General features: G+C 33.1%; 1 protein-coding gene across 7 annotated transcripts in view; it reads left to right on the forward strand.

Annotated features, from left to right (window-relative positions):
* PCCA (propionyl-CoA carboxylase subunit alpha) overlaps window positions 1–25,693 on the forward strand; it is a 377,947-nt gene that overhangs the window by 56,851 nt on the left and 295,403 nt on the right. For all 7 annotated transcript variants that reach the window (XM_072976495.1, XM_072976496.1, XM_072976497.1 and 4 more), the window contains 2 exons: window positions 3,557–3,604; window positions 3,717–3,785. In XM_072976495.1, coding sequence (XP_072832596.1) covers window positions 3,738–3,785 — 48 coding nt within the window. In that variant the 5' untranslated portion in view covers window positions 3,557–3,604; window positions 3,717–3,737. The remainder of the gene's footprint in view (window positions 1–3,556; window positions 3,605–3,716; window positions 3,786–25,693) is intronic.

The raw sequence follows: 25,693 nt of genomic DNA on the forward strand, positions 1-25,693 counted from the left end.
ATAAAAATTTCCACATATATGGCATGTCTTGGGGTGCATGTGTGCATGTACATTTCTGCACATGTTAGGTAGTCAGTATTAGTGGTTAGCTAGCATTTATTTAGGAGGCCATGTTCCAGAGTAGGAAATTATTGAAAATAAATAAAAGTGCATGTAACTACTTTGGTTTTGGACATTTAAAGAGAGTCCTCCCTTTGGAATCCACTAAGCAGGTATATATTTTTTTGTAAACATTTGAAATCAAATCTGCTGCTGGCTGTCTTTGCCATCTCCTTTGCTGTGCCTTTGTCTAAGGAGATCGTGGAGAAACTGTGTGATATCTACAGTCATGAAAAAATCTGCAGTACTTCTTGGCACCTATTGGTAGTCCAGGTGCATATTCAGGCCAAGTTGGTAGCCTCACTCTTTTCTTGAGGGCTCCATTTAATTGGATCTTTCCACTTGAAGGGATCCTTGTAGCCATTCAGAATGGCTTGTTTATTATTACTGTCTTAAGTGCAGGTAGATCTGATTTTTGGTAATACATATTTGTTAAAGAAATTTTTGGTATATATATATATTTTATAGAAGTATAGTCGGTTTACAATGTTGTATCAGTTTCTGATGTACAGCATGATACTTCAGTCATATAGGAACATACATATATTTGTTTTCATATTATTTCTCACCATTAAGTTCCCACAAAATATTGAATATACTTCCCTGTTTTATACAGTATGAACTTGTTTATCTATTTTATATATATTAGTATCTGCAAACCTCAAACTTCCAATTTATCCCTTCCCACCCCCTTACCCCCTTGGTAATCATAAGTTGGTTTTCTGTCTCTGAGTCTGTTCATGTTTTGTAAATAAGTTTGTTTGTCTTTTTTTTTTTTTAGATTCCACATATAAGTGATATCATATGGTATTTTTCTTTCTCTTTCTGGCTTACTTCATTTAGAATGACAACCTCCAGATCCATCCATGTTGTTGCAGATGGCATTATGTTATTTTTTATGCCCAAGTAGTATTCCATTGAATGAATATACCACAACTTTTTAATCCAGTCATCTGTCATGGACATTTAGGTTGTTTCCATGTCTTGGCTATTGTAAATAGTGCTGCTATGAACATTGGGGTACATGTATATTTTTGAATTAAGGTTCCCTTTGGATATATGCCCAGGAGTAGGGTTGCTAAATCATATGGTAAGTCTGTTTTTAGTCTTTTGAGGAATCTCCATACTGTTTTCCATAATGGCTGCACCAAACTACATTCCCACCAACAGTGTATTCTCCACAGCCTCTTCAGCATTTATTATTTGTGGACTTTTCAATAATGGCCATTCTGACTGGTGTGAAGTGATACTTCATTGTAGTTTTGATTTGCATTTCTCTGTTGATTAGCGGTATTGAGCATTTTTTCATGTGCCTATTGGCCATTTGTATGTCTTCTTTGGAGAATTGCTTGTTTAGGTCTTCTGCAGCTCAAGGAACCATGAACAATTTTTTCTTAGTGTATGCTTACTGATTAACAAGGGTTTACTATGAACATTTGGGTATAGAAAAGGAGATGATTTTATAGTCTCAGGCCTGAGGTGAGATTAGGATATTATAAGGGCCTATCTGCTCAAGGCTCAGAGTGACTCAGGAGTCATATTAGGAATTTATCAGTTTTTAAGGCAGAGGCTTGTCCCAGTTTGTTGGCCTAAGCCATGTATGATACAAAGGTTAAAACAAGACTTTGAAGGCCTTTTCCAATCCTAAGATTCTGTGACTCCCTGTCAGGTTAAAATATTGCTGCAAATAGGAGAGCATGTGGAGAAAAGCAAATCCTCCTACAGTGTTGGTGGGAAGGTAGTTTGGTGCAGCTGTTATGGAAAACAGTATGGAGATCCCTTAAAAAACTGACTTACCCCATGATCCAACAATCCCACTCCTGGGCACATATCTGGAAGAAATTCTAATTCAGAAAGATACTTGCACCCCAGTGTTCATAGCAGCACTATTTACAATAGCCAAGACATGGAAACAACCTAAGTGTCCAAATGTCCATTTGACAGGTGACTGGATAAAGAAATTGTGGTATATATATATATATGTATGTGTGTGTATATATATATATATATATATATATTTATGTCAGAATACTACTCAGCCATAAAAAAGAATAAAATAATGCATTTGCAGCGACATGGATGGACCTGGAGATCATCATTCTGAGTGAAGTAAGACAGAAAGAGAAAGAAAATTGCCATATGATATCACTTACATGTGAAATCTTAAAAAAAGAAAAGGCACAAATGAACTTATTTACAAAACGAAGACAAGCTTACAGACAGAAAACAAACTATGGTTACCTGTGGGGAAAGGGGGTGGGGAGGGATAAACTGGGAGTTTGGGATTTGTAGGTACTACTATATATAAAATAGATAAACAACAAGGTCCTACTGTATAGCACAGGGAACTATATTCAATACCTTGTAATGGCCTATAATGAAAAATAATATGAAAAGGAATATATGTGTGTAAATGAATCATTATGCTATACACCAGAAATTAACACAACTTTGTAAATTGGGTGTACTTCAACTTAAAAATTGCTTTAAGTTATATACAAATACTTTAAAAATCATATATAACTTTAACTTTTCTTTTAGAAATATCGCTAAAACTTTAAGTTGTATTTAACTTGGGACAATTCACTAACCCAGAAATCATTGTGTACTGAAATGTATTGCATGCAAATTACTTATAACTGTGTGTGTGCATTTCTTTAAAAGGATTAGTCTGGACAGTTTTAGAGTAGGAAGAAGACCTTATTAAATAATTTCCCAGTAGAATACTTCCAGTTTATACATATGGAAATCAGGACCTGTAGAGTTTGATTTGCTTAGCATCAAATAGTGGTCAGTAGTGGCAGTTTGGCTTAGAATTTAGATCTCTAGCCCTACACAGAATAGAACAACTTGTTCAATTTTGTGGCCTCAGCTGCTTCAAAATTTGGTGGTTTTCAAACTTAACAGTGTACTCAAGTAGCATAATCTGCTTGGTCTGGGACTCTTTGGATAGTATCTGCTCTGAGTTATTGAAAATATTATTTTAATACTATGCCCCAACCCCAAAGAGATGGCATATAAATTATATCAAATTTCTGTTTGACAGACTATTCATAACACGTAGATTTCCCTGAATTTAGAAAATGAATTATCAAGTAAATTGTAAACAGTTTTGTCTACTTTTTTTGGTATGCTGAAGTATCATTTGAAGATTATCTTTTGGCAAGAGAATTCAGTTCACTTATAAATTATTGAACCTAGTCAATTGATGCTTTAACAGAATGATTATAGGGCCAGATCTTCATCTGGTAGATGAGTTCAGTAGCAGCCTGGTTGTAAATGAACATATGTATCATATTTAATACTACTGTAGGAAGTAATGTTTATTAGGATCATGCCCAATGTTAGCTGTGGAAAAACTGGGTCTTTTCTGGTCCCAAAGTGAGAGTAACAGTTTCTTTTCTTTTCTTTTTTTTTTGAATGTAACAATTTCTTATGTGTTTTTTTCTCTTTTTAGACTTTTGATAAAATTCTTGTTGCTAATAGAGGAGAAATTGCATGCAGAGTGAGTGGAATTTTAATCTTATTTTCCATTTTACTTTGTGAGTTTTACTATTTTTAAACCTCTTTAAATATGAATTACTCTTAATAGGTATCATTAATGTATTTTAATGTAGGTAATTAAAACTTGCAAGAAGATGGGCATTAAGACGGTTGCCATCCACAGTGATGTTGATGCTAGTTCTGTAAGTATATTTGCTTTATTTGAATCAGTACCTTATTTTGGGTCAAACAGAAAAAAAGTGAAAGATGTTGGTTTTTTTCCTTGGCCTGAAAAGTTACACAATTAAAAAAAAACTTAATTGCTCACTCTTATATTAAGCAAAATGGGAGCATCATAGTATCTTCAATGTATGTCTTAAGTGTTTTATTTTCAAAGTTTTAAAAGCCTAACATAGAATAAAAATTCGGTAGACTGATTCTGGTCACCAAGGACATTTAGACAAAGCATGAGAAAGTTAGATTCAAAGATTAATGAAATGTTTATGCAATGCTGCCTTATGAGAGCACATTTCCTCACAGCATAATGCCAGTGTCACTAAGGGGATGCTAAAATTGTTTAACCTTCCTAAATGTTTTACCAAGTTCAGCTGAAATTTGGTAAAGGAAAGATAGGCTAATACTAATTGGACATGAACAAAAGAGGGTATAGCATAAAGCAGTGAATGATACATAATTTTATGGGGAGTTTTTAAGCACAGCAGACATTTTTAAGCAGTAATAAACTATGAATGAGTGAATGAATCCCATAGGAAAAGTATGTAAATTATTGGGACTTTATGGAATGAAATATAAGTAGTCACACTTTAATATGTTACTGTTTTTCATTCTTTCATGCTACTTTTGATAACAAAACCTATTGGTAATGTCACCTTTTATCATATAATAGTTCAATGTAAAGAATTTTCAATTTCTGTGGTTTTAAAATTTTACCTAGAAATTTGTTGTTCATTTTGTCTTACTGTGACTCTTTCTTTTTTAAAAACAAAATGGAGACAATTGCAAGCTATTCTAATTTCCCCCAAATAAAGGTTAAGTATCTTATCTAGTTTATATGACAGGATTTAAAATATTTAGTATTTAAAATACTTCTTTTTTACTTAAAAGCAATTAAATCAAGCAAATAAAGAAAACTTGTTTTGCATATATACTTTTTTTATTTTTTTGAGTATTGGTTTCTGGCTTCTTACTAATAATTTGTTTTAACTGTGATATCTTAGTAGTTTATATTCCTCACAAAATATTCATGAAATAGTGAAAAAACTATATTTTAATGTCTTTTTTTGATTGGTAAGCTAAGACATTTATCAACAGTAAAATCCTCCAGAAGGAAATTTGTATCTCCATCAAGCTGGTAGTAGATTTAAACTTCACTCTTCTCATCTTGTGTTTAATTTTGGTGTATTAGCTCAGGCCGTGTTTTCATTCATAGATAAATTGAGGGAGAAAAATGTTTGAATTATGGAAAATCACTGTTTTTATTTCAAATCTGGCAGTAACCTTTTCACTTACCTTTTTGTGAGTGTTCTCTGTGCTGTGTTCTCATGGAGTTGACTGTTGGCATGGATATTCCAGAGTTACTTAAATCTCAATTTTTTCCTTTTTACTTATATTTCAATGTTGGTATTATAGAATAATCTACTTCTGTAAGTTGCCCCGATAGCATGACGAACTTTTCTTATTTTTACATTTCTAGCTTTGTATTTTGATCTAGAGGTAGACTGTCACTTTCCAGACTTTGGCAAAAGTGGTTTCAGAAGAGTTGGTCTGAGTTTTAAGTCTTTGTCATTTATCCTTCCTAAAGCAGAGATGATAGCTGTTATATTTTAAAGACTTTTAGCCCCTTTTGGCTGAAAGTAAAAGTGAGTATACCAGAGATGATAATATATAATTTAGAATAAGATTTGCCAGGCCCTACAATGGGAAGCAATTTGTGCTCAGAATTTCCTCTTAATATGACTTCCATTAAATCCATTTCTAGCAAGATTCTGTAAGTAAAACCAGGGTAATAATAATGGTTAGAATGTTCAAAATTTGATTTAAGCTTTAGCACTAGCGTGAGATGTATTTGGTTTTTGTTTCAGCTCAAGAAAGACAAAAAAGTGAATTCCTCTAACAGCACATTTTGTTTCTTTAACGTGTGATCACAAAAGTTACTGTCCTATCTAATCAGCTTTACAGTCTTGGTATTATGAACAAGGCATGCTATTTAGATGTATTGTAAATGTTTCAGTATTTATTTTTAAGAGGAAAAGCACTTTAAATACAACTTGGAGTAAAATACCTAATATTCCTATGTTAATGCCATAAATTGAAATGTAAATATTAAAGCAGGAAAATACTGCAACTGTTGATTGTGCAAACTATTAATTTTATGTTAAAAACAACTAATTTTTAAACAGTAAAGTAGGGGGAAAAGGCTAACCGTTACTATAGCTATTAAATGATAAGTCACACAAAGAAAGGAAGCCAACTAACTTGTGAACAATCAATGTTGAATAAGAAAAAGTTGGCTTTTAAAGGTGCTTACGCAGTTTTCTTCAATTGGTCCTCTCTATTAAAATGGTGCATTTTTTCCCTCTTTTTAAATTTAAATATAATAGATTTACAAAGTGTTAGTTTCAGGTGTACAGCACAGTGATTCAGTTATATATATAATATATATATTCATATTCTCTTTCAGATTATTTTCCATTATAGATTATTACAAGATATTAGCTGTAGTTCTCTGTGCTATGCAGTAGGTCTTTGTTGTATATTTTATATATCATAGTGTGTATCTGTTGATCCCAAACTCCTAATTCATCCTTCCTACCCCCACCTCTTCCCCCTTTTCCCTTTGGTCACCATAAGTTTTCTCTGTCTGTGAGTCTGTTTCTGTTCTGTAAGTGCATTTGTCTCACTTTTTTAGATTCCATATAAAAGTGGTATCATATGTCTTTGAGTTACTTTACTTTACTATGATTATCTCTAGGTCCGTCCATGTTACTGCAAATGGCATTATTTCATTCTCTTTTATAGATGAGTAATATTCCTCATTTAAAAAAATTTTGGAGGGGTAAATCTTTGAATCCACATGAATATTTTGTCCTACCATAACCTCTTATTTAATATTTTTGCATTCACCGATGAAAATTGCCTGACGCAATAATTACTTTGGTTGTGTTTGTCATCTTTGCTGTCTGTTGAGGAATCTGTTGGGTCTACTCCTCCTTTTTGAATCTGCCTGTGTTTTGTTTTGTTTCTTATGTATTTGAGTCCTTTCATGTCTTATCTTCAGCATACTTATATTAAAGGTTCTATCATTTTGTTATATTACTTCAAGTTTCTATGTATTTATTTCTATTTCTGCTTCTTCCTGGCAATAGATTGTTTCTTCCTGTTGGTAGCTTTTGGCTTATGACCTCATATTTGGTATCTTATTGTTGAACCCTGCATGGTTTGGGTAGTAGATTTAGCTCTGTTGAGTATTTGCCATATGCTACCAGGCCGTCCCGGGTATCTCTGATCTGGGGCTAATTTTTGTATTAGTAGCATGATGGTTGTTGAATTTTGAGGATGGAGGAGAAAACAAGATGAAACTACACACATACACACAAACACACCCCTCCTTCCCTCTGTTAAAGAGGCCCATGATTTCTCATTTCCGGAGGAGACTTCTTCCTTTATATTAAACCACAACTGATAATAAGTATTTGTCTTCTCCCTGCTTAGTAGATTAGTGCTCCCTCCCCACCCCTTCACTGAGGACGTGATCTTTGAGCAGCGAGGCCTTATGTAGGGAGTTTTCCTTCTGATCTTAAGCTCATACATAGTTCCTTTCTCTGAGAGTAAAAACTCAGTTCTCTGGTTATTCAGATCCCCAAGAATGGTGGCATGAGCTCTAGTGGATACTGTCTGGCTTTTGGCTTCCTCTTTGTTTTTGATCCTTAGGGATTACTAGTAGTTGCTTGTAAACCAAATTGTTCATTCAGAGGAAGTTTGTTATATGTAATCTAGGATTTTAGGTGCTTCTCGGGAGGGTTTGCAGGTTATCTGTCTTGTTTGTTTATTGTTAGATTGTTTTAAAATAGTATGATATCTTCTTCTCTGTTGAGGAGGTTCTCGCTTTCTTTGAGAAGAAAGACTGATTAAGAGCAGTCTGAAAGTCAGACTTTACCCAGGAAAACAGTTCACATGCATTGATGAGATTAGTGCCACTGCATCCAGAGGGTGAGGCCGGCCAGAGTCAACAAGCAGTGCAGAGTACTCCAGTGGGAAATGGTCAGGGCAAGAGAGAGCAAAATAGGAATTAAGCCTCTTATCAAGTCATGAATTATCTTTTTTTGTGTCATTCTTCAGGCTTTTATTATTCCTGGGAAAGATTTGTGGAGAATCGTTTATGAGGGGAAGGCAGTCCTAGTAGAAAACTGTATCCTGCTGGGATTTTGATAGGGATTGTGTTGTATCTGTAGTTCGATTTGAAAAGTATCTGTATCTCAACATTTTTAAGTCCTCCTGTACATAAGCATAGATACTCCATTTGATGTTCTACGTAAGTAGTTCAACACGTTTTGTAGTTCTCAGAGTAGAAGTTTTGCACTTACTTTGTTATATTCCTAAGTAGTAGTAGTTTTGATGCTGTTAGAATTGTAATTTCTTAATTTTAATTTTTATTGTTAGATGCAGGTGCGTAGAACTACAGTTGATTTTTGTAGAGTGATTTTTGTGTCCCACAACCCTGCTGAACTTGTTTATTAGTTCTAATAGTTTTTAAAAATAAATTCCTTGGCATTCTGTCTAGAAGATCATGTCATGTATTAAGTACAGTTTTACTTCTTTTCTATCTGGATGCTTTTTATTTCATATTCTTGCCTAATTTCCCAGGCTTTAACTTTCAGAACGATATTGAATAGAAGTGGTGAGAGTAGGCATCCTTTTTTGTTCCTCAATTTAGGGGGAAAATATTTAGTATTCCATAATTAAGCTTGGTTTAGGCTCTGGAATTTAAAAAAAAAATTCCGATTATTAGGTTGATGAGGTCCCTTGCTGTTCCTGAGATAAGTCACACTTGGTCATGGTATTTAGCCCTTTGTTATGTTGCTGGATTCAGTTTGCAGGTGTTTGTACATAATTTTTCATCCATATTTATAAGAAATATTGGTCTGTAGTTTTCTTTTCATCTGATGTCTTTGTTTTTGGTTTCAAAGTGATCCTGGGCTCATACTGTAAGTTGGGAAATCTTCCCTCATCTTCTATTGTTTTGAAAGAGTTTGTGAAGAATTGGTATTAATTATTCCTTAAATGTTTAGTAGCATTCACCAGTGAAGCCGTCTGGATCTGGGCTTTTCTCTGTGGGTAGTTTTTTGATTATTAATTCTTATTATAGCTTTAATCAGATTTTCTGTTCTTGAGTTACTGTCTATAGTGTGTGTATTTCTAGGAATTTGTCCATTTCATCTTAAGTTATCTAGTTTATTGTTCTATGCTTGTTTATAGTATTTCCTTAGCAGTTTTATTTCTGTAATGGCAGTAGTGATATCTCTTTCATTCCTGGTTTTAGTTTTTGAGTTTTTACTTGTTTTTCTTGGTCATTTTAGCTAAAAGTTTTCAGTTTCATTGACCTTTTCAAAAAATCAACTTTTGGTCTTATTGATTATTCTCTTTTTATATTCTCTACTTCATTTATATTTATTCTAGTCTTTATATTCTGCTTGTTTGTTCTGGGTTTAGTTTGCTCTTTTAAAAATTAATTTCTTAAGGTGTAAGATTAGGTTATTGATTTGCATTCTTTTTACTTAAAGTGTTTAGCTCTACATTTTTCTCTGTTATAGCTGCATCCCATGTTTTGGCATGTTATATTTTTATTTTCATTTCTGAAAGTATTTTCTGGCTTCCCATGTGATTTCTTCTTTACTGACTTGTTATTTAGAAGCATGTTGTTTAATTCCACATATTTATGAATTCTCCAAGTTTCTATTACTGATTTCTAAATTCCTTCTATTTTGGTCAGAGAACATGTTTTGGTCAGAGAACATGTTTTCCATTATTTCTATCCTTTTACATTTCTTTTTGTTTGTTTTATGGACTAATGTGTGATCTATCCTGAAGAATGTTCCCTGTGGACTTAAGAAGAATGTCTATTTGCTGTTGTTGGGTGGAGTGTTTTATGGATGTCTTTTAGGACTGTTGGTTTATAGGGATATTTAAGTCACCAGTTTCCTGGCAGGTATTCTGTTTGTTTTATCTATTATTGAAAGTGGGCTTTAACATGCTTTTAAAAGCTTTAAAAAATGTTAAGTAGTTATTTGTTTTGCTCAGTTTACAAAATTGGTGACAATTAAGTATGTGTAGGCCTGCAACTCTGCGCATGAAAGAGCCTGAATAAGTTAAGAAATCATTGACTAAGGGACTCTTAAGTTATTATGTAAAGAATGGAGTAGAGTGTCCAGGCCTAGAGATTCGCACAAGAATTCTTTGCAATTTTTAGGCAGCAAGAAATTTTGACACTATTTAAACTGCTCTAGACTTAGAGAAAGAAAAATAGATTTTATTTCTTTCTTGAAGCCAGCATAATAATTCAGAAATCAAAACCTGCACAAAGACAGTAAGCAAAAATTATAATGGCTGTTATATATTGATAGAAGAATCTTAAGTAACAGGAAATAAAATAAAATTTATTTAAATAATATGCTGCAGCCATGCAGAATGTATTCATGACATTTCAATGTGGTTCAGTATAAGACATTATGAATTTAATGGCGTATATAGGTTACTGGAAGAAAACTATATGATCATCTTGTTAGAAGCCTAAATGTCATTTAAAAGAAATTCACTGTCTTCTCCTTATAAAATTCTTAGTAAAACAGGATTAGATGAATACTGCCTTCCTGTAATAAAAAGGATGTACCTCGTAGGAAGCATTCTCATGAAAGTCAGGATGGAGACTGATACATTTACTATCACTAGTATGTAATAGCATTCTTGAAGTGCTTGATAATGCAGTTGGGTAAGAGTTATGAAATGGTTGACAGAAAAGGCAGAAATAATAGGATTGTGTTGAGTTTCTAGTTATACAGGCAACCGAGTAACTCATTAGAAACAATATGAAAAGTCTATGATAGGTAAAAAATAAATATAAAGAAATCTGTAACTTTCCCAAATATCAATAAGGTAGAAAATAAATCTTAAAAAAAAATTTAACTTCATGGAGGTAGTGGAAAGAAAACACTTTTTATGATATGAATTTAAAATGAATTTGTAGGATTTATATGAGGACTTGTTATATAGGGAAATAATATTGTAAATACTAGTTATGTCTAAATTAATCTACATTTTCTATTAAATCATAATAAGTATAACAGTGTAATTTTGGGTGGAATTGACGAAGGAATAAATATGCAAGAATGACTTGGAAAATTCTGAGTAAAATTGAAGAGGGGACTATATTAAAAGATGTTAAAATGTCTTCTAATATCTAATAAAGTAAGAATAATTTGGACCATTCCATAAAATTTTGGAGCTTGAAGAGACAGGTCTCTGGAATAAATTCATTAGATTTTAGGCAGAGGACTGATGTGGGAGATTTTCTTAATTGGTTTAAGAGGAACTTATAATATATTGATTTAGAAGGTAGGAGAGGTGGATTCTAGGGTTGTATGCCACCAATGTACTGTGAATTTGGATAGTCCTAGAGAAGTTAAGAAATATGAGGAATGAGAAATATTTGATGGTTTTCATGACTAGGACTTTTTAACTGGGAAGATGGGTCTTCATTAGTTTGGTGAATAGTAGGAACAGAATTTGAGAATTATGAGATTGTTGTATTTGTACTTTTCAAAATGCATGTTTGAGAACTTTATTTACTTTTACAGTAACTTACTTGATGTACATATGTGTGTTTTTAAGTAAAAAGACTAGTGTTTTTCATAAGAAATAACAAAATATTGTTATATTTGTTTCAGACCACTAAAGCTAGGGTTTTGATTTAGAAAAAAAAAGGAATTAAATGATTCTGTACTTCAGCCTTTGACTGTATTTCCTATCTAGACTCCTAAAATCTAACTTATCAATATTTTGTTGCTTTGTCTGTGTACAGTAATATTAGATTTAAATGAGAAATACCTGATATTTACTGCATTAACACTAACACCTAAGATGAGGAAAGTAGTCATTGTGACTCACATCTTGGCCAGGCAGCCTGCTGTTTAAAGTATGATTCCTGGTGAGTATTGTAGTCTTACTCTTAGGATTCAGTAATGAGATTGAGTGGGGTTTCCTGTGAAAGCACTCTGGGATGATTGGCAGTAAGATGGGGAGAATCATCCTTTAGTATGCCTACCCTTAATAATATTTCCCTGCTGTCTGGGGAGGTATTGAGGACAAATAGGACCTCGTGATGTCTATGTAATTAGTGTATGTTGGTTCCAGCTGGACAAACTGGAGGGTAATGATCAGGTAAATGGAGATGGAATACATTAATGTAGGCTAAAGTATAAAAGACCTTAGGGAAAACCTTATAAAAATTTCATGGAGTTGTTAGAATATCTTTATTTTGTATCTTTAAAATTTTTATTTTTATTTTATATCTTTATATTTATCTATTTATAGCTTTATTAGAATATCTTCAGTTTTATCCTAGCTATACATAGAGTTGAAGGGTAAAAACTGCAAGCATTTACTTTTTTACATTTCCATGATTTCAGGATATTTTTCAACCTCTCTCTATTTGGAAAGGAGTTAAAATTCTTAATTTTTAAAAAATTATTTTACAAAATCTGTTAATGGACTTATTTACAGCTAATGTAATTATTAATCCTCAAATAGGAATAAATGACTAGAATCAGGTTTGTAAAACTTTTGGGGGGTGATAACTGACAAATCAGGTGACCTTTATTATATATATGTGTGTAGTTGAGATGGTATATTTAAATTACATTTTCTTAAATTGCTTTTACTAGTACAGAATATTTTAAGGTGATGGTCATCATTGGTCTCTGTTTCCCAGTTGTTCTTAATTAGGTTAGAACTCTTCCTAGTCTTTTAGACTGCAGTAGAAAATCTGTAGGATCATTAATTCATTCTTGCAAAAAATACTTAAAGTTGTCATTGTTAAGATGAAGTTTTCTTAGCAGCAACATAAAGTTCCATGGCAAAGCCTCTGACCACGACTATAATACTACATTTAATGGGAAGGAAGAAATTGGTTTCATTAATGTAATTATAGACATTGGAGTTCTGGTAATTGGGTAATTAAAGGATTTTTAAATGGCATTCTTGCTTTAAAACTTGCTCACTTTTCTCATAAAACTTAGCTTTCAGTAAACTTTTAGGATTAAGAATATGATATATCTACCTATGCATATTTAAAACACTATAGTTTCAGTGAAGAACAAATTAATCAGGAGAAGAAAGCATTTAAGATGTTAGACATTTTGCTTTTATTGTCTTTGGAAAAAACATTTTTCAGAAACATTACACTGTATCAATTTAAAACGTTTTGATTGTCTTTGGTTTGACTAAATTACTTTCTCTACAGTTTTGGGTAAAATGGAATGGGATAGGATTCCTGGTAGGAATTTGTTCACATTAATATGGCTCATCAGGGACATTATATTTAATTGGAGATCCTGCAGAATAGTAGCAGGAGGCTGAAGAGAATTATTTAGCATTAGCAATGGCTCGTCTGGGAGTTGTGCACTAATCAAGGAACTTGAGTGTTAGCAGTGGAGATGATGGGAATTATGACGATTATGACATGTGAGCGTGTCTGTGCGAACTGGACAGGCAATGAGTTAATCAAGAAGTATATTAAATGGCTCCCATGCTGATTCATTATTATCTACCATAGTGCCTGTCAGGTTGTGTATTTAAAAAATACAATTATTGCTGAATTCAGTATGTATAAATTCAGCTATCATTCTTTGCTTTTCAGTAAAATAACCTCAAATTACCTGATACTACATAATACAAATAGAAGAATGTATCAACACTGTTGACTTTGTGATTTGTGTATTAAAATACAATTTTGTATTTTTTTAAAAAACACTTTAGAGTGAACCTTTAATTTCAGGTTTATTTAAAAATTTGTTTGCTTTGCCTTTTTGTGTATTTGTTGTAAATACTCTTTGGCTTATTTTCTACTATATAAAGATTTGGATTCAAAAACAAATTTTGTGTATCTATTTTTCAAGATGAAAAATAATTTCATTTCAGAAATGCATTAGTATTTAACACATGAAACTAATCATTAGACACCAGACAAATCAAAGCATTGATCTTTTCCACCATCAGAATGCTCCAAAATCAGGATGTGGGCTTGGTGTTGGTAGAAATCTCCTTTGCTCTAGTGGGTGGTCTTTTTGTGCCAGGTGGACCCATTCTGTGCCCAGCATGGTTAATTTTGGGGGAAATGGAACTAATAAATTGACTTCCTTTTAGAAAATGAATTGAAATGCAGTATAAATCCATGAGCAAACTGGACTGTATCTATAGACAAACTTGTAGAGTTACTGTACAGATGAACATACATAGTTTCTTTTTTTGTTATTATAAGCACTGCCAAATTTAATATAACTTTCTACCAAACTGTGACCTTTATGTATTAACTTAATTAAAGCAATATTATGGGTACTACTCAAAGTGTTAACCTGTGGGTGGCTGTTACGGAAATCCATTATCTATGGAGTCAGAATTAGTGGTCAGCTGCATCAGAAATAAAACTTGCAACCAAGACCCTCCCTTGGGTGCTGTGAGCTCAGCAGGTTAAATCGTCAAAACCCATCAATGCTTCTTAAAAGTCTGATAGTTTAAGCCCTGTGGAGTTAAAGGTAAACCAATCATTCCAGTAAGGAAGGGCTGTGATTATTCAGCAGCAAGGCAAAAATTACATTCGAACAGGAAAAAAAGGATTTATGTCAGTATCTTTATGTGTGAATTATTTTATTCATATGTATTTTTGTGTACTTGCTATTTAACTTTAATAAAAACATTCCAACTTTTAATCTGTGGCAAGCGACTTGTGAAAATTTTCCTTCTGGAAATGGAAAATGGTGTCCCCAAGACCTCAGTTTTTGCTAGTATGACTTTTATCCTTTTACTGTTACTAAATTTTTAATTTAAGAACAAAACACAGTAAAATATTATGTTTATATTTTCTGTTTTTATGTATTTAAAAATTTCTGGTGAATTTTAACAGCAGGGTTTGAAAAAGAGCATTATGTATTTCAATGTAATTAGTACCTGATGGTATGAAAAAAATATCTAATCATGGATTTATTCCTCTCTAAACATCTATTTAAGGTTTGAACGTTCTATAGTCTTATTGAAAGAAAGCATACATTATACAAAAGATTTGAAAATACAGCTTACCTTTATAAATATAGTATTTTTGACATTGCAGTGTTGATGACTTTTTTCTGTTACAAACTCACTCATTTAAGACCTCTTAGTGGGTAGAAAGATATGATCATTCTAAGAAGTGCTGGTAACTGTCACTTAACGAATATCTACAGTATACTAGAGAACCAGAGTGACTATGTAAGGGATGTATCATTGTCATTTTAAGATGAGAAAATTGGGGCTTCAGGATATGAAATAGGTTGTCAGAGATCATTTAGTTAGGTGAGCAGTTGGAGCTGAGATTCTAATTATGTGTGGTTCCCAAGATGTATCATTTCCATTGTAGCATATTGCTTCCCACTCTAGGTATATGAAATCTTTCCTCCTCCAAGGAAAGTCAGGTTTACTACTTTGAAGACTGGCTGTTTATTAGTGCCTGTTGTGGGCCAGATGCTATGCTAGTCTCTGGAATTAGAACAGTGATCAGGAGAGACATGATTTCTGCTCTCATGACATTTATAGTCTGGTGGTAGACACAGATATAAAATGAGAAAACATACAAACAAGTAATTACATATCAGTATCATGATAAATGTTATGAAGGAAACAAACCAGTTGCTGAGAGAGAATAATGGTGATAAGGGCAATTCTTTCTAAGGGGGTAAAATGTAAGGTGAAACCTGATGAGAGTCAGCTATCTGTTAGGCAGTCAGCTAGGCAGATGGGACAGCATGTGCAAAGGTCCTGCACCAGTCCAGTAGATTGGTTCCTAATCTGTGAGTCGGCACTGCTCAGCTTGTTCAGGCATTCATTTGCTAGTATCTCTAGCAATAGCTGGTACTTTGACCCTACGTGGCACAACTTCTTTTGCTACTTGATGCTCCGTTTTTTTAGCTGTTAAAACAGCAACTGCCAATTTGGAGTAGCAAAAGGAGGAGTCCAGAAGGCATCTTCAGGAAGACAGAAGGCTGTCTGAAGAAGGAAGATAGCAGTAGTAAATTTATATCTGATATATTTATCTTAGTTGAAGCCTATCCTAAGAGCGAGAGGCTCCAATTCAGATAAATGCATCAGATACAAATCTGTTATTGCCATTTCAGTCATTCATCCATTCAGTATGTTTATTGCAAATGTGGGAGAATAAGTCTAGGTAAATCTGATAAAAATAGTGTTTTTAAATGTCTTATTTTATAAACAACTGTTTAGTGCTTTTCAAGTCTACCTGTGAATTAATGATACATTAGTTTAATTTCCAGGTCTATAATGTATTCCCCAAATGAGTATTAGATATTGTAGTAAAAGGGAGTTGATAATTAAATATAGTAAAGTGACTTCAGTAAACTGTTCCAATTAAGTATTATAGATCCCTAGGTTATAGTGGTGAAATCCAGCTGAGATGCTCCATGAAGAAAACAGTTTCAAAACTACACGAGCCTATTTGCGAAGGGTTTCATGTAATTTTTCCTCTTGATAAGAAATGTTCCCAAATATAATTTATTTTTTTCTAAAAGCTGTTTTAAAAGAGGAGTTTTAGGTTCACAGCAAAATTGAGAAGAAAGTGCAGAGATTGTTCATAAACCTCCTGCATCCACATGTGTGTGGCCTCCCCATTATCAACATCCACCATTAGAATGATGCGTATGTTACAAGTGCTGAACATACATTGACATATCATAATTACCCAAAGACTGTAGTTTACATTAGGTCTTAGTGTTGTATATGTAGGTTTGGGCAAATGTATAATGACATATATCCAGTATTATAGTATCATACAGTGTATTTTCACTGCCCTAAAAATCCTCTGTGCTCTGATTATTCACCCCTTCCCATCCCTCCAACCCCTGACAACCACTGGTCTTTCTACTATCTCCATTGTTTTACCTTTTCCAGGATGTCATATAATTGGAATTGCACAGGATGTAGCTTTTACAGATTGGCCTCTTTCACTTAGTAGTATGCCTTTAAGGTTTCTCTGTGTCTTTTCATAGCTTGATAGCTCATTTCTTTTTAGTGCTGAATAATAATTCCATTGTTTTTGATTACTACAGTTTATTCATTCACTTACTGAAGGACATCTCTGTTTTTGGCAGTTATGAATAAAGCTGTTATAAACATCTTTGTGTAGGTTTCTATGTGGATGTGGGAGTGTGATTGCTGGATTATATGGTGATAGCATGTTTAGTTTTATAACAAATCACCAAACTGTTTTCCAGAGTGGCTGTACCATTTTGCATTCCCAACAGCAATTAATGAGGGTTTTTGTTGTTCCACATCCTTGTCAGCATTTGATATTGCCAGTGTTCTGGATTTTGGTCATTCTGATAGATGTGGAGTGGTATCTTGTTTTAATTAGCATTTTCCTGATATATGATGTGGAGCATCTTTCCTTACGCTTATTTGCCTTCTGTGTATCTACTTTGGTGAGATGTCTATTAAGGTCTTAGGCTCATTTTTTGATTGAGTTGTTTACTTATTAGTGAGTTTAGATTTCTTTGTATATTTTAGATAATAGTTCTTTATCAGATGTGTCTTTTGTATATATTTTCATTCACTCTGTGGCTTGTCTTTTAATTATCTTGACATTGTCTTTTGCAGAGAGGTTGTTAATTTTATGAAATCTAGCTTATTAATTCTTTCATGGACTGTGCCTTTGGTGTCGTTTATTTAAAAAGTCATTGCCATACCCAAGGTCATCTAGGTTTTCTTTTTTGTTATCTTCTAGGAATTTTATGGTTTTGTGTTTTATGTTTAGGTCTGTGTACCATTTTGAGCTAATTTTTGTCAAGGGTGTAAGATCTGCGTCTAGTTTTTTTTTTTTTGGCATGTGGATGTTCAGCTATTTCAGCACCATTTGTTGAAAAGTCAGTCTTTGCTCTGTTGTTTGCCTTTTCTCTTTTGTCAAAGCCCAGTTGACTCTATGGAGATCTATTTCTGGGCCCTCAATTCTATTCCATTGATTGATTGTCTGTTCTTTTGCCATTACCACACTGCCTTGCTTACTATAGCTTTATGGTAAGTCTTGATGTCAAGTAGTAGTAATACTCCATCTTTGTTCTTTTCCTTCAATATTGTTTTGGCTATTGTGGGTTTTTTTGCCTCTCATGTAAACTTTATAACAAGTTAGTCGATATTCACAAAATTACTTGGTGGAATTTTGGTTGCATTGAACTTGTAGATTAAGTTGGGAAGAACTGACATCTTGACAATGTTGAATCTTTCTATTCATGGAGATAGAATCTCTCTCCATTTATTTAGTAGTTCTTTGATTTCATCAGAGTTTTGTAGTTTTCCTCATATAGATCTGTGTGTATTTTGTTATATCCCTAAGTATTTCTTTTTTGGGGATGCTAATGTAAATGGTATTGTGTTTTAAATTTCAAATTCCTCTTGTTGGTTTATAAGAAAACAGTTGATTTTTCTATATTAGTCTTGTATCCTGCAATCTTGCTATTAGATCCAGGAGTAGTTGTTATTGTATTGATTCTTTTGGATTTTCTACATAGTTGATTATGTCATCTGTCAACAAAGATAGTTTGTATCTTCCTTCCCAATCTATATTCTTTCTTTCTTCCTTCCTTTCTTTTTCTTTTCTTTTCTTTTCTCTTTCCTTTCCTTTCCTTTCCTTTCCTTTCCTTTCCTTTCCGTTTCTTTCCTTTCCTTTCCTTCCCTTCCCTTCCCTTCCCTTCCCTTCCCTTCCCTTCCCTTCCCTTCCCTTCCCTTCCCTTCCCTTTCCTTCCTTCCTTCCTTCCTTCCTTCCTTCCTTTCTCTTTCTTCCTTTCCTTTCTTTTTCTTTCTTTTCTTTCTTTCTTCCCTTCCTTCTTTCTCTTTCTCTCTTTCCTTCTTTTGTCTTATTGCATTGGCTGGAACTTCCAGCATGATGTTGAAAAGCAGTAGTAAGAGGGAACATCCTTGCCTGGTTCCTGATCTTAATGGGAACGTTTAGAGGTTTTCATCAGTAAATATGATGATAACTATAGGGATTTTTGTAGTCTTTTTTTTTTTTAAATCAATTTGAGAAAGTCCCCTCTATTTCTAGTTGACTGAGAGTTTTTATTGTGAATGGGTGTTAGATTTTGTCAAATGCTTTTTCTGCTTCTATTGATATGATCATGTGGTTTTTCCCTGCTTGATATTATGTATTATATTGATTGATTTTTGAATGTTGAACCAGCCTTGAATGTCTAGGTTAAATCCCACTTGGTTGTGATGGATAATTTTTTTTTTTTTGTTACACATTGTTGGATTCAATTTGCTAGCATTTTGTTGAGGACTTTTTCATCTATGTTCATGAGAGATAATGGTCTATAATGTCTTGTAATATCTTTATCTGTTTAAGTATTAGGTCGATCCTGGCCTCATGGAATAAGCAAGGAAGTATTTCCTCTGCTCTGACCTGTAAAATAGATTGTATAGAATTGGTGTAACTTTTTTCTTAAATGTTTGGTAGAACACACCAGTGAAGCCATGTGGGCCTAATGCTTTCTGTTTTAGAAGATTATTAACTATTCAATTTCTTTCATAGATATAGGCCTACTTAGATTGTCTTTTTCTTCTGGTATGAGTTTTGGCAGTTATATCTTTCAATATTTTGGTCCATTTCATCTAGGTTATTAAATTTATAGGCATAGAATTGTTCCCAGTATTCCTTTATTATTTTAATGTCCATGGGATCTGTTGTGATGTCCCTCTTTCATTTTTTAGATTGGCTGCTTTCACTCAGTGTAATGCTTTTGTGATTCATCCAAATTGTTGTGTGAATTAATAGTTTGTTCCTTTTTAAGATTACTGAGTTGAATTGCATTTTATGGCTATGCTGTTTGTTTATCCATTTAACCATTGAGGGGCATTTTGGTTGTTTCAAGCTTTTGAGAATTGTGAATAGAGCTGCTATAAACATTTGTGTATAGATTTTTGTTTGAATATCAGTCTTTATTTCTCTTGAATAGCTAACTAGGAGTAGGATTGCTGAGTCATATGGTAAGTATATATTTAACTTAGTTAAAACCTGGCCATAGTTTTCCAGAGTTGCCATATATATTGCATTCCTACCAGTAAAATGTCAGAATTGTAATGGTTCTGCAGCCTTTCCAGCAGTTAGTAGTGTCAGTATTTTTAATGTTAACCATTCTAATAGATGTATAGTGTATCTCTGTGTAGTTTTAATTTATATTTCAGTAGTGGCTAAAGTGTTAACATCTTTTCATGTTCTTATTTGCCATCCTTAAATTCTTTTCAGTGAAGTCTTTGTTCAAGTTTTAGCCTCTTTTTAAATTGGGTTTTTTATTCCCCTGCTGTTGAACTTAGAGAGTTCTATATGTATTCTGGATACAAATCCTTCTTGGCTGTATGCTTTGCAAACATTTTCTTCCATTTGGTAGCTTGTCTTTTTATTTTTTTGACAGGGTCTGCTCCAGATCAAAAGTTTTTAATTTTGATGAAGTCATTTTATCCACTTTTTTTCTTCTATGGATTGTGTTTTTAGTGTCATGTCTAAAAACTCTTTGTCTAATTGTAGGTCATGAGGATTTTGCTCAAAACGTTTGCAGTTTTTCTTACTATATTTAGGTATAAGATCTATTTTTTAGATAGAAGTTTTGAAGTCTTGGTTGGTATTTTGATTTGTTTTGTTTGCATATATATGTTGAGTTGTTCCAACACCATTGGTTGAAGGGTTATCTTTTCCCTCTTCTATTGCTTTTATGCCTTTAAAAAAAAAAAATCAGATGGTGGTTTGTATGGTTCTATTTCTGGACTCTCTTTTCTAGTCCATTGATCTTTAAGTCTGTCCATTTGGCAGTACTACGTTGTCTTAATTACTGTAGCTTTATAGTCACTGTCAAAATTGGATTCCTCCAGCTTTATTCTTCATTTTTATCCTGAATTGTTTCAGCTGGTCTGGTTTCTGTGCTTTCCCATATAAATTTTAGAATTTTGTCCATAGTTACTAAAAATCCTGCTGGGATTTTGATTGTAATTGTGTCAAATCTAGATCAGTTTGGGGAGAAATGATTTCTTAACTATGATGAAGATTCCTATCCATGAGCATGGGAGGTCTCTTATTTTATTTAGGTCTTCTTTGATATCTTTGATCAGCATTTATAGTTTTCAGCATGAAGATCCTGTACATGTTTTGCTAGATTTTTATACCTAAGTATTTAATTTTTTTGAGGTTCTTAAAATGTATTATTTAAAAAAATTTTGGTTTCCAGTGTACCTTAGAAATAGTAGATATGTGATTAATGTTTACATGTTGACCTTGTATCTTGTGATTTTGCTAAATTCATTAGTTTTAGGAGTTTATTTTTAGTAGATCCCTTTGGATTTTTAGGTAGATGATCATGCTATCTCTGAACAGGAAGAGTTTTATTTCTTCTTTTATGATCTGTATGTCTCTTATTTCTTTTTCTTTCCTTATTGCACTGGCTAGGACCTCTACAGTATAATTTGGAGTAAGAGTGGTGATAGTGTGTAGTTTCTTTTTTTTTTTTTAACTTTTTTATACTGATTTATAATCATTTTACAATGTTGTGTCAAATTCCAGTGTTCAGCACAATTTTTCAGTCATTCATGGACATATACACACTCATTGTCACATTTTTTCCTCTGTGAGTTATCATAACATTTTGTGTATATTTCCGTGTGCTATACAGTATAATCTTGTTTATCTATTCTACAATTTTGAAATCCCAGTCTATCCCTTCCCACCCTCCACCCCCCTGGCAACTACAAGTCTGTATTCTCTGTCTATGAGTCTATTTCTGTCCTGTATTTACACTTTGTTTTTGTTTGTTTGTTTTTGTTTTTTAGATTCCACATATGAGTGATCTCATATGGTATTTTTCTTTCTCTTTCTGGCTTACTTCACTTAGAATGACATTCTCCAGGAGCATTCATGTTGCTGCAAATGGCATTATGTTGTTGGTTTTTATGGCTGAGTAGTATTCCATTGTATAAATATACCACATCTTCTTTATCCAGTCACCTGTTGATGGACATTTAGGCTGTTTCCATGTTTTGGCTATTGTAAATAGTGCCGCTATGAACATTGGGGTGCAGGTGTCATCCTGAAGTAGATTTCCTTCTGGATACAAGCCCAGGAGTGGGATTCCTGGGTCATATGGTAAGTCTATTCCTAGTCTTTTGAGGAATCTCCACACTGTTTTCCGTAGTGGCTGCACCAAACTGCATTCCCACCAGCAGTGTAGGAGGGTCCCCCTTTCTCCACAGCCTCTCCAGCATTTGTCATTTGTGGATTTTTGAATGACGGCCATTCTGACTGGTGTGAGGTGATACCTCATTGTAGTTTTGATTTGCATTTCTCTGATAATTAGTGATATTGAGCATTTTTTCATGTGCCTTTTGATCATTTGTATGTCTTCCTTGGAGAATTGCTTGTTTAGGTCTTCTGCCCATTTTTGGATTGGGTTGTTTATTTTTTTCTTATTGAGTCGTATATATATTCTGGAGATGAAGCCTTTGTCGGTTTTCTAGTTTCTAATCTAGTGGAAAACAGTCCTTCAGTGTTAAGTTTGCTGTTAGTTGTAGATTTTTGTAGATGCCCTTTATCAGGTTGAGGGAGATCTGTCTACTTCTGCTTAGCAAGAGTTTTTATCATGAATCAGTCTTTTTCCTGAATCAATTGATACGATCATGTGTGTTTTTTCTTTTGACTGTAGTATGATATTTTACATTGAACGACTGATTTTTTAAAAAATATTGAACTAATCTTGCATTCTCAGGATAAACTCTTCTTAACTGTGGTGTATTATTTTTAGAAAAAGAATAAAAACCTGCAGCTACTTCTGATTACTTTAAGCTTATTAAAATCATGCTTGAACCATCCTTAGGGAAATCTTTTTTCTGATTTTATCAGACAGTTGTTTCCATCTTGACAGCCAGTATTTCTCAAGTCTTAGTTTTAGATTAGCTCTCTTAATATTTTGTTACTATTTTTTCATCATTGATATGGGGAGTATTGGTCTACAGTTTTCTTTTTGTATACAGTGTTTGCTTATCATGGTAATGCTGGCCTTATAAAATGAATTGGGAAATGTTCCTTCTCATCTCTTTTTTGAATAAGTGTGTGTAGAATTGGTTTTGTTTCTTCTTTAAATGTTTGTTAGATTTTTCCAGTGAAACCAACTGAGCCTGAAGAATTCTTCTAAAGATTTTAAGCTATGAATTTAATTTGTTTAATAGTTATAGGAGTATTCAGGTTTCTATTTCATGTTGGGTATTTTCTTTTAGTTTGTTGTTTTTGAGGAATTGATTTTTTTCACCTGAGTTGTCCAATTTATATGCATAGAATTATTCTTGGTCTGTGGCGATAACCCCTCTTTCATTTCTGATACCGATAATAACTTCTATCTTCTTGTTTCTTTGTTAGTCTTGCTTGAGGCTTAATCAATTTTATTGATATTTTTGAAGAACTAGCTTTATGTTTGAGTTTTTCTATTATTTTTTCATTCAATTTCATTGATATCTGCTCTTATTTTCTTTCTACTTGCTTCAGAGTTTTTTTTTTTCTTTTCTAGTTTGTTGAGGTAGGAGCTTAGACAATTGATTTGGAATATATTTTATTATAAACATTTAATGCTGTAATTTTCTCTGTAAGCACTGCTTTAGGTATAGCTAATAATTTTTGATGTATTGTAATTTCACTTTTGTTCAAGTTCAAAATATTTTCTAATTTTCCTCTTTTATCCATAGGTTATTTACAATTGTTTAATTTCTAAGTGTTTGGAGATTTTTGTTATCTGTTGCTGATTTTCAGTTTAATTTCTTTATGGCCAGAGAATATATTTTATATATTTTGTTTCTTTTCAGTGTGTTAAGGTTTGTTTCATGATGTAGGTATTGTTTACCTGTGACTATTTCATATATATTGTAAAGACTGTTTCATCTTCTGTTGTTGGATGCAGTAGTGTATAAATGCCAGTTAGATACAGCTGATTGATAGTGTTGTCCAGTTTCTCTATTCATGCTGATTTTCTACTACTAATTTGTTTTCTGTTATTGAGAGAAGAGTGTTAGTGTCTCCAACAGTAATTGGATATTTGTCTATTCCTGCTTTTAGTTCTGTTTTTGGTTTATGAAGTACTATATTTGGGTACATACATATTAAGGATTGTTTTATCATTTTGTTGAATTGACCCTCTAATTATGTAATAGTCTTTATCACTTGTAAATTTCTTTACTCTAAAGTGTTTTGTCTGATAATAATGTCAGCATTCCAGCCTTCTTTCACTAAATATTGCATGGTATTTTTTCCCCCAACATTTTACTTCTAACCTACCTATACTATTATATTTGAAGTGATTTCTTTTAGGTAGCATATAGTTTGTTCATTTTAAAAACACAATTATACAGTGTCTTTTAATTTGTGCATTTAGGGCCTTATTAATTTTTGATTAATTATTGATGTGTTTTGGTCTTGGGTTGCCATTTTACTGTTTTCTGTTTTTCCATCTTGTTTTTTAGTACCTGTTTCCCATTTTGTGTCTTCTTTCAGATTATTTGAACCTTTTTTAGTATTCCTTTTTAGTTCATCTATTGTGTTTCTGACTTGTCTTGTTCAGTCTTCTTTAATGGTTACTCTATAGGTTACAGTATACGTACATATGTACATACTATTTAGAAACCATATTTTACCACCTCAGTTGGCATGTTGAGCTCTTTCTACAATAGCGGTCTCTTTACTCTTTCCCTTTATGTTACAATTTTTTTATGTAGTTTATCTACATACATTGAAAACTCCATAAATGTTAAGATTTTGCTTTAAACAGTCAAACACCTTTTAAAGAATGGAGGGGAAAAGTTGGTTATTATATTCACCCAATATTTACTATTTCTTTTGCTTATCCTTCACTCCTGATGTTCCAGATTTCTTCTCATGTTATTCTCTTTCTGCCTGAAGAACTTCCTTTAGCACTTCTTATAGAGCTGATTTGCTGGCAGTTAACTAAATTTTCCTTCACCTGAGAATATCTTTATGTCACCTTTATTCTGATGCTTTGTTTGGACATAGAAATTTTGGTTGATAGTTCTTTCTTCCTAGCAGCTTCAAGATATTGCACCACTTCTTTCTGGTCTCTGTAGCTTCTGATGTGAAAACCATAGTTCTTTGAGTAATTATTTTCCTATAGTGTGTTGTTTTTCTTTGTTTACTTTCAGAATTTTTTGTTTCTGGTTTTCAATGGTTTAATTAGATGTGTTTGGTTGTTGATTTCTTATGTTACCCTGTTTGGAATTTGGGAGTTTTCAGCCATTATTTCTTAAAAATATTTTCTCAGCACCATGCTATTTTTTTCCCCCTAAGGTCTTTGAAGCTTTGTCAGGAGCTGGGGTCAAAGACCAAATAGTAGAACAAAAGATGTTCCTAGCACCCGTATCATCAGGAATTAACTAGTATTTAGGGGCGTGTATCAGGACCTTGTGGCAGAGACCAAATATCTATTTCTTCTTATGTAACAAAGAAAGTAAGTAGTGGGAATTTACCCATCCTCTTGGGACCACAGTTTCATTGATTAGAGAAGAATGTTCCATCTTGACTGTTTTGGATCCTGTAGGCTCCCAATTTTTGCACTGCTACTGCAATAGAATCACTGGGGAGTTGGGGCACAAAAGAATAAAGTTAAAAACAAACAACAGCAAAAAATCTCCCAAATCCCTGAGTGTTTTCTGTAGTGTTCTAAGTCTTGGCGGCTCCCTTTTCTGCTTCTGAAGTCAGAAGTATAATACTTACCTCTGTCAGCACCCCCGTGCATGCTTGGTA

Source organism: Vicugna pacos, chromosome 14 (assembly GCF_048564905.1).
Source record: "Vicugna pacos chromosome 14, VicPac4, whole genome shotgun sequence".
Lineage (NCBI taxonomy): Eukaryota > Metazoa > Chordata > Mammalia > Artiodactyla > Camelidae > Vicugna > Vicugna pacos.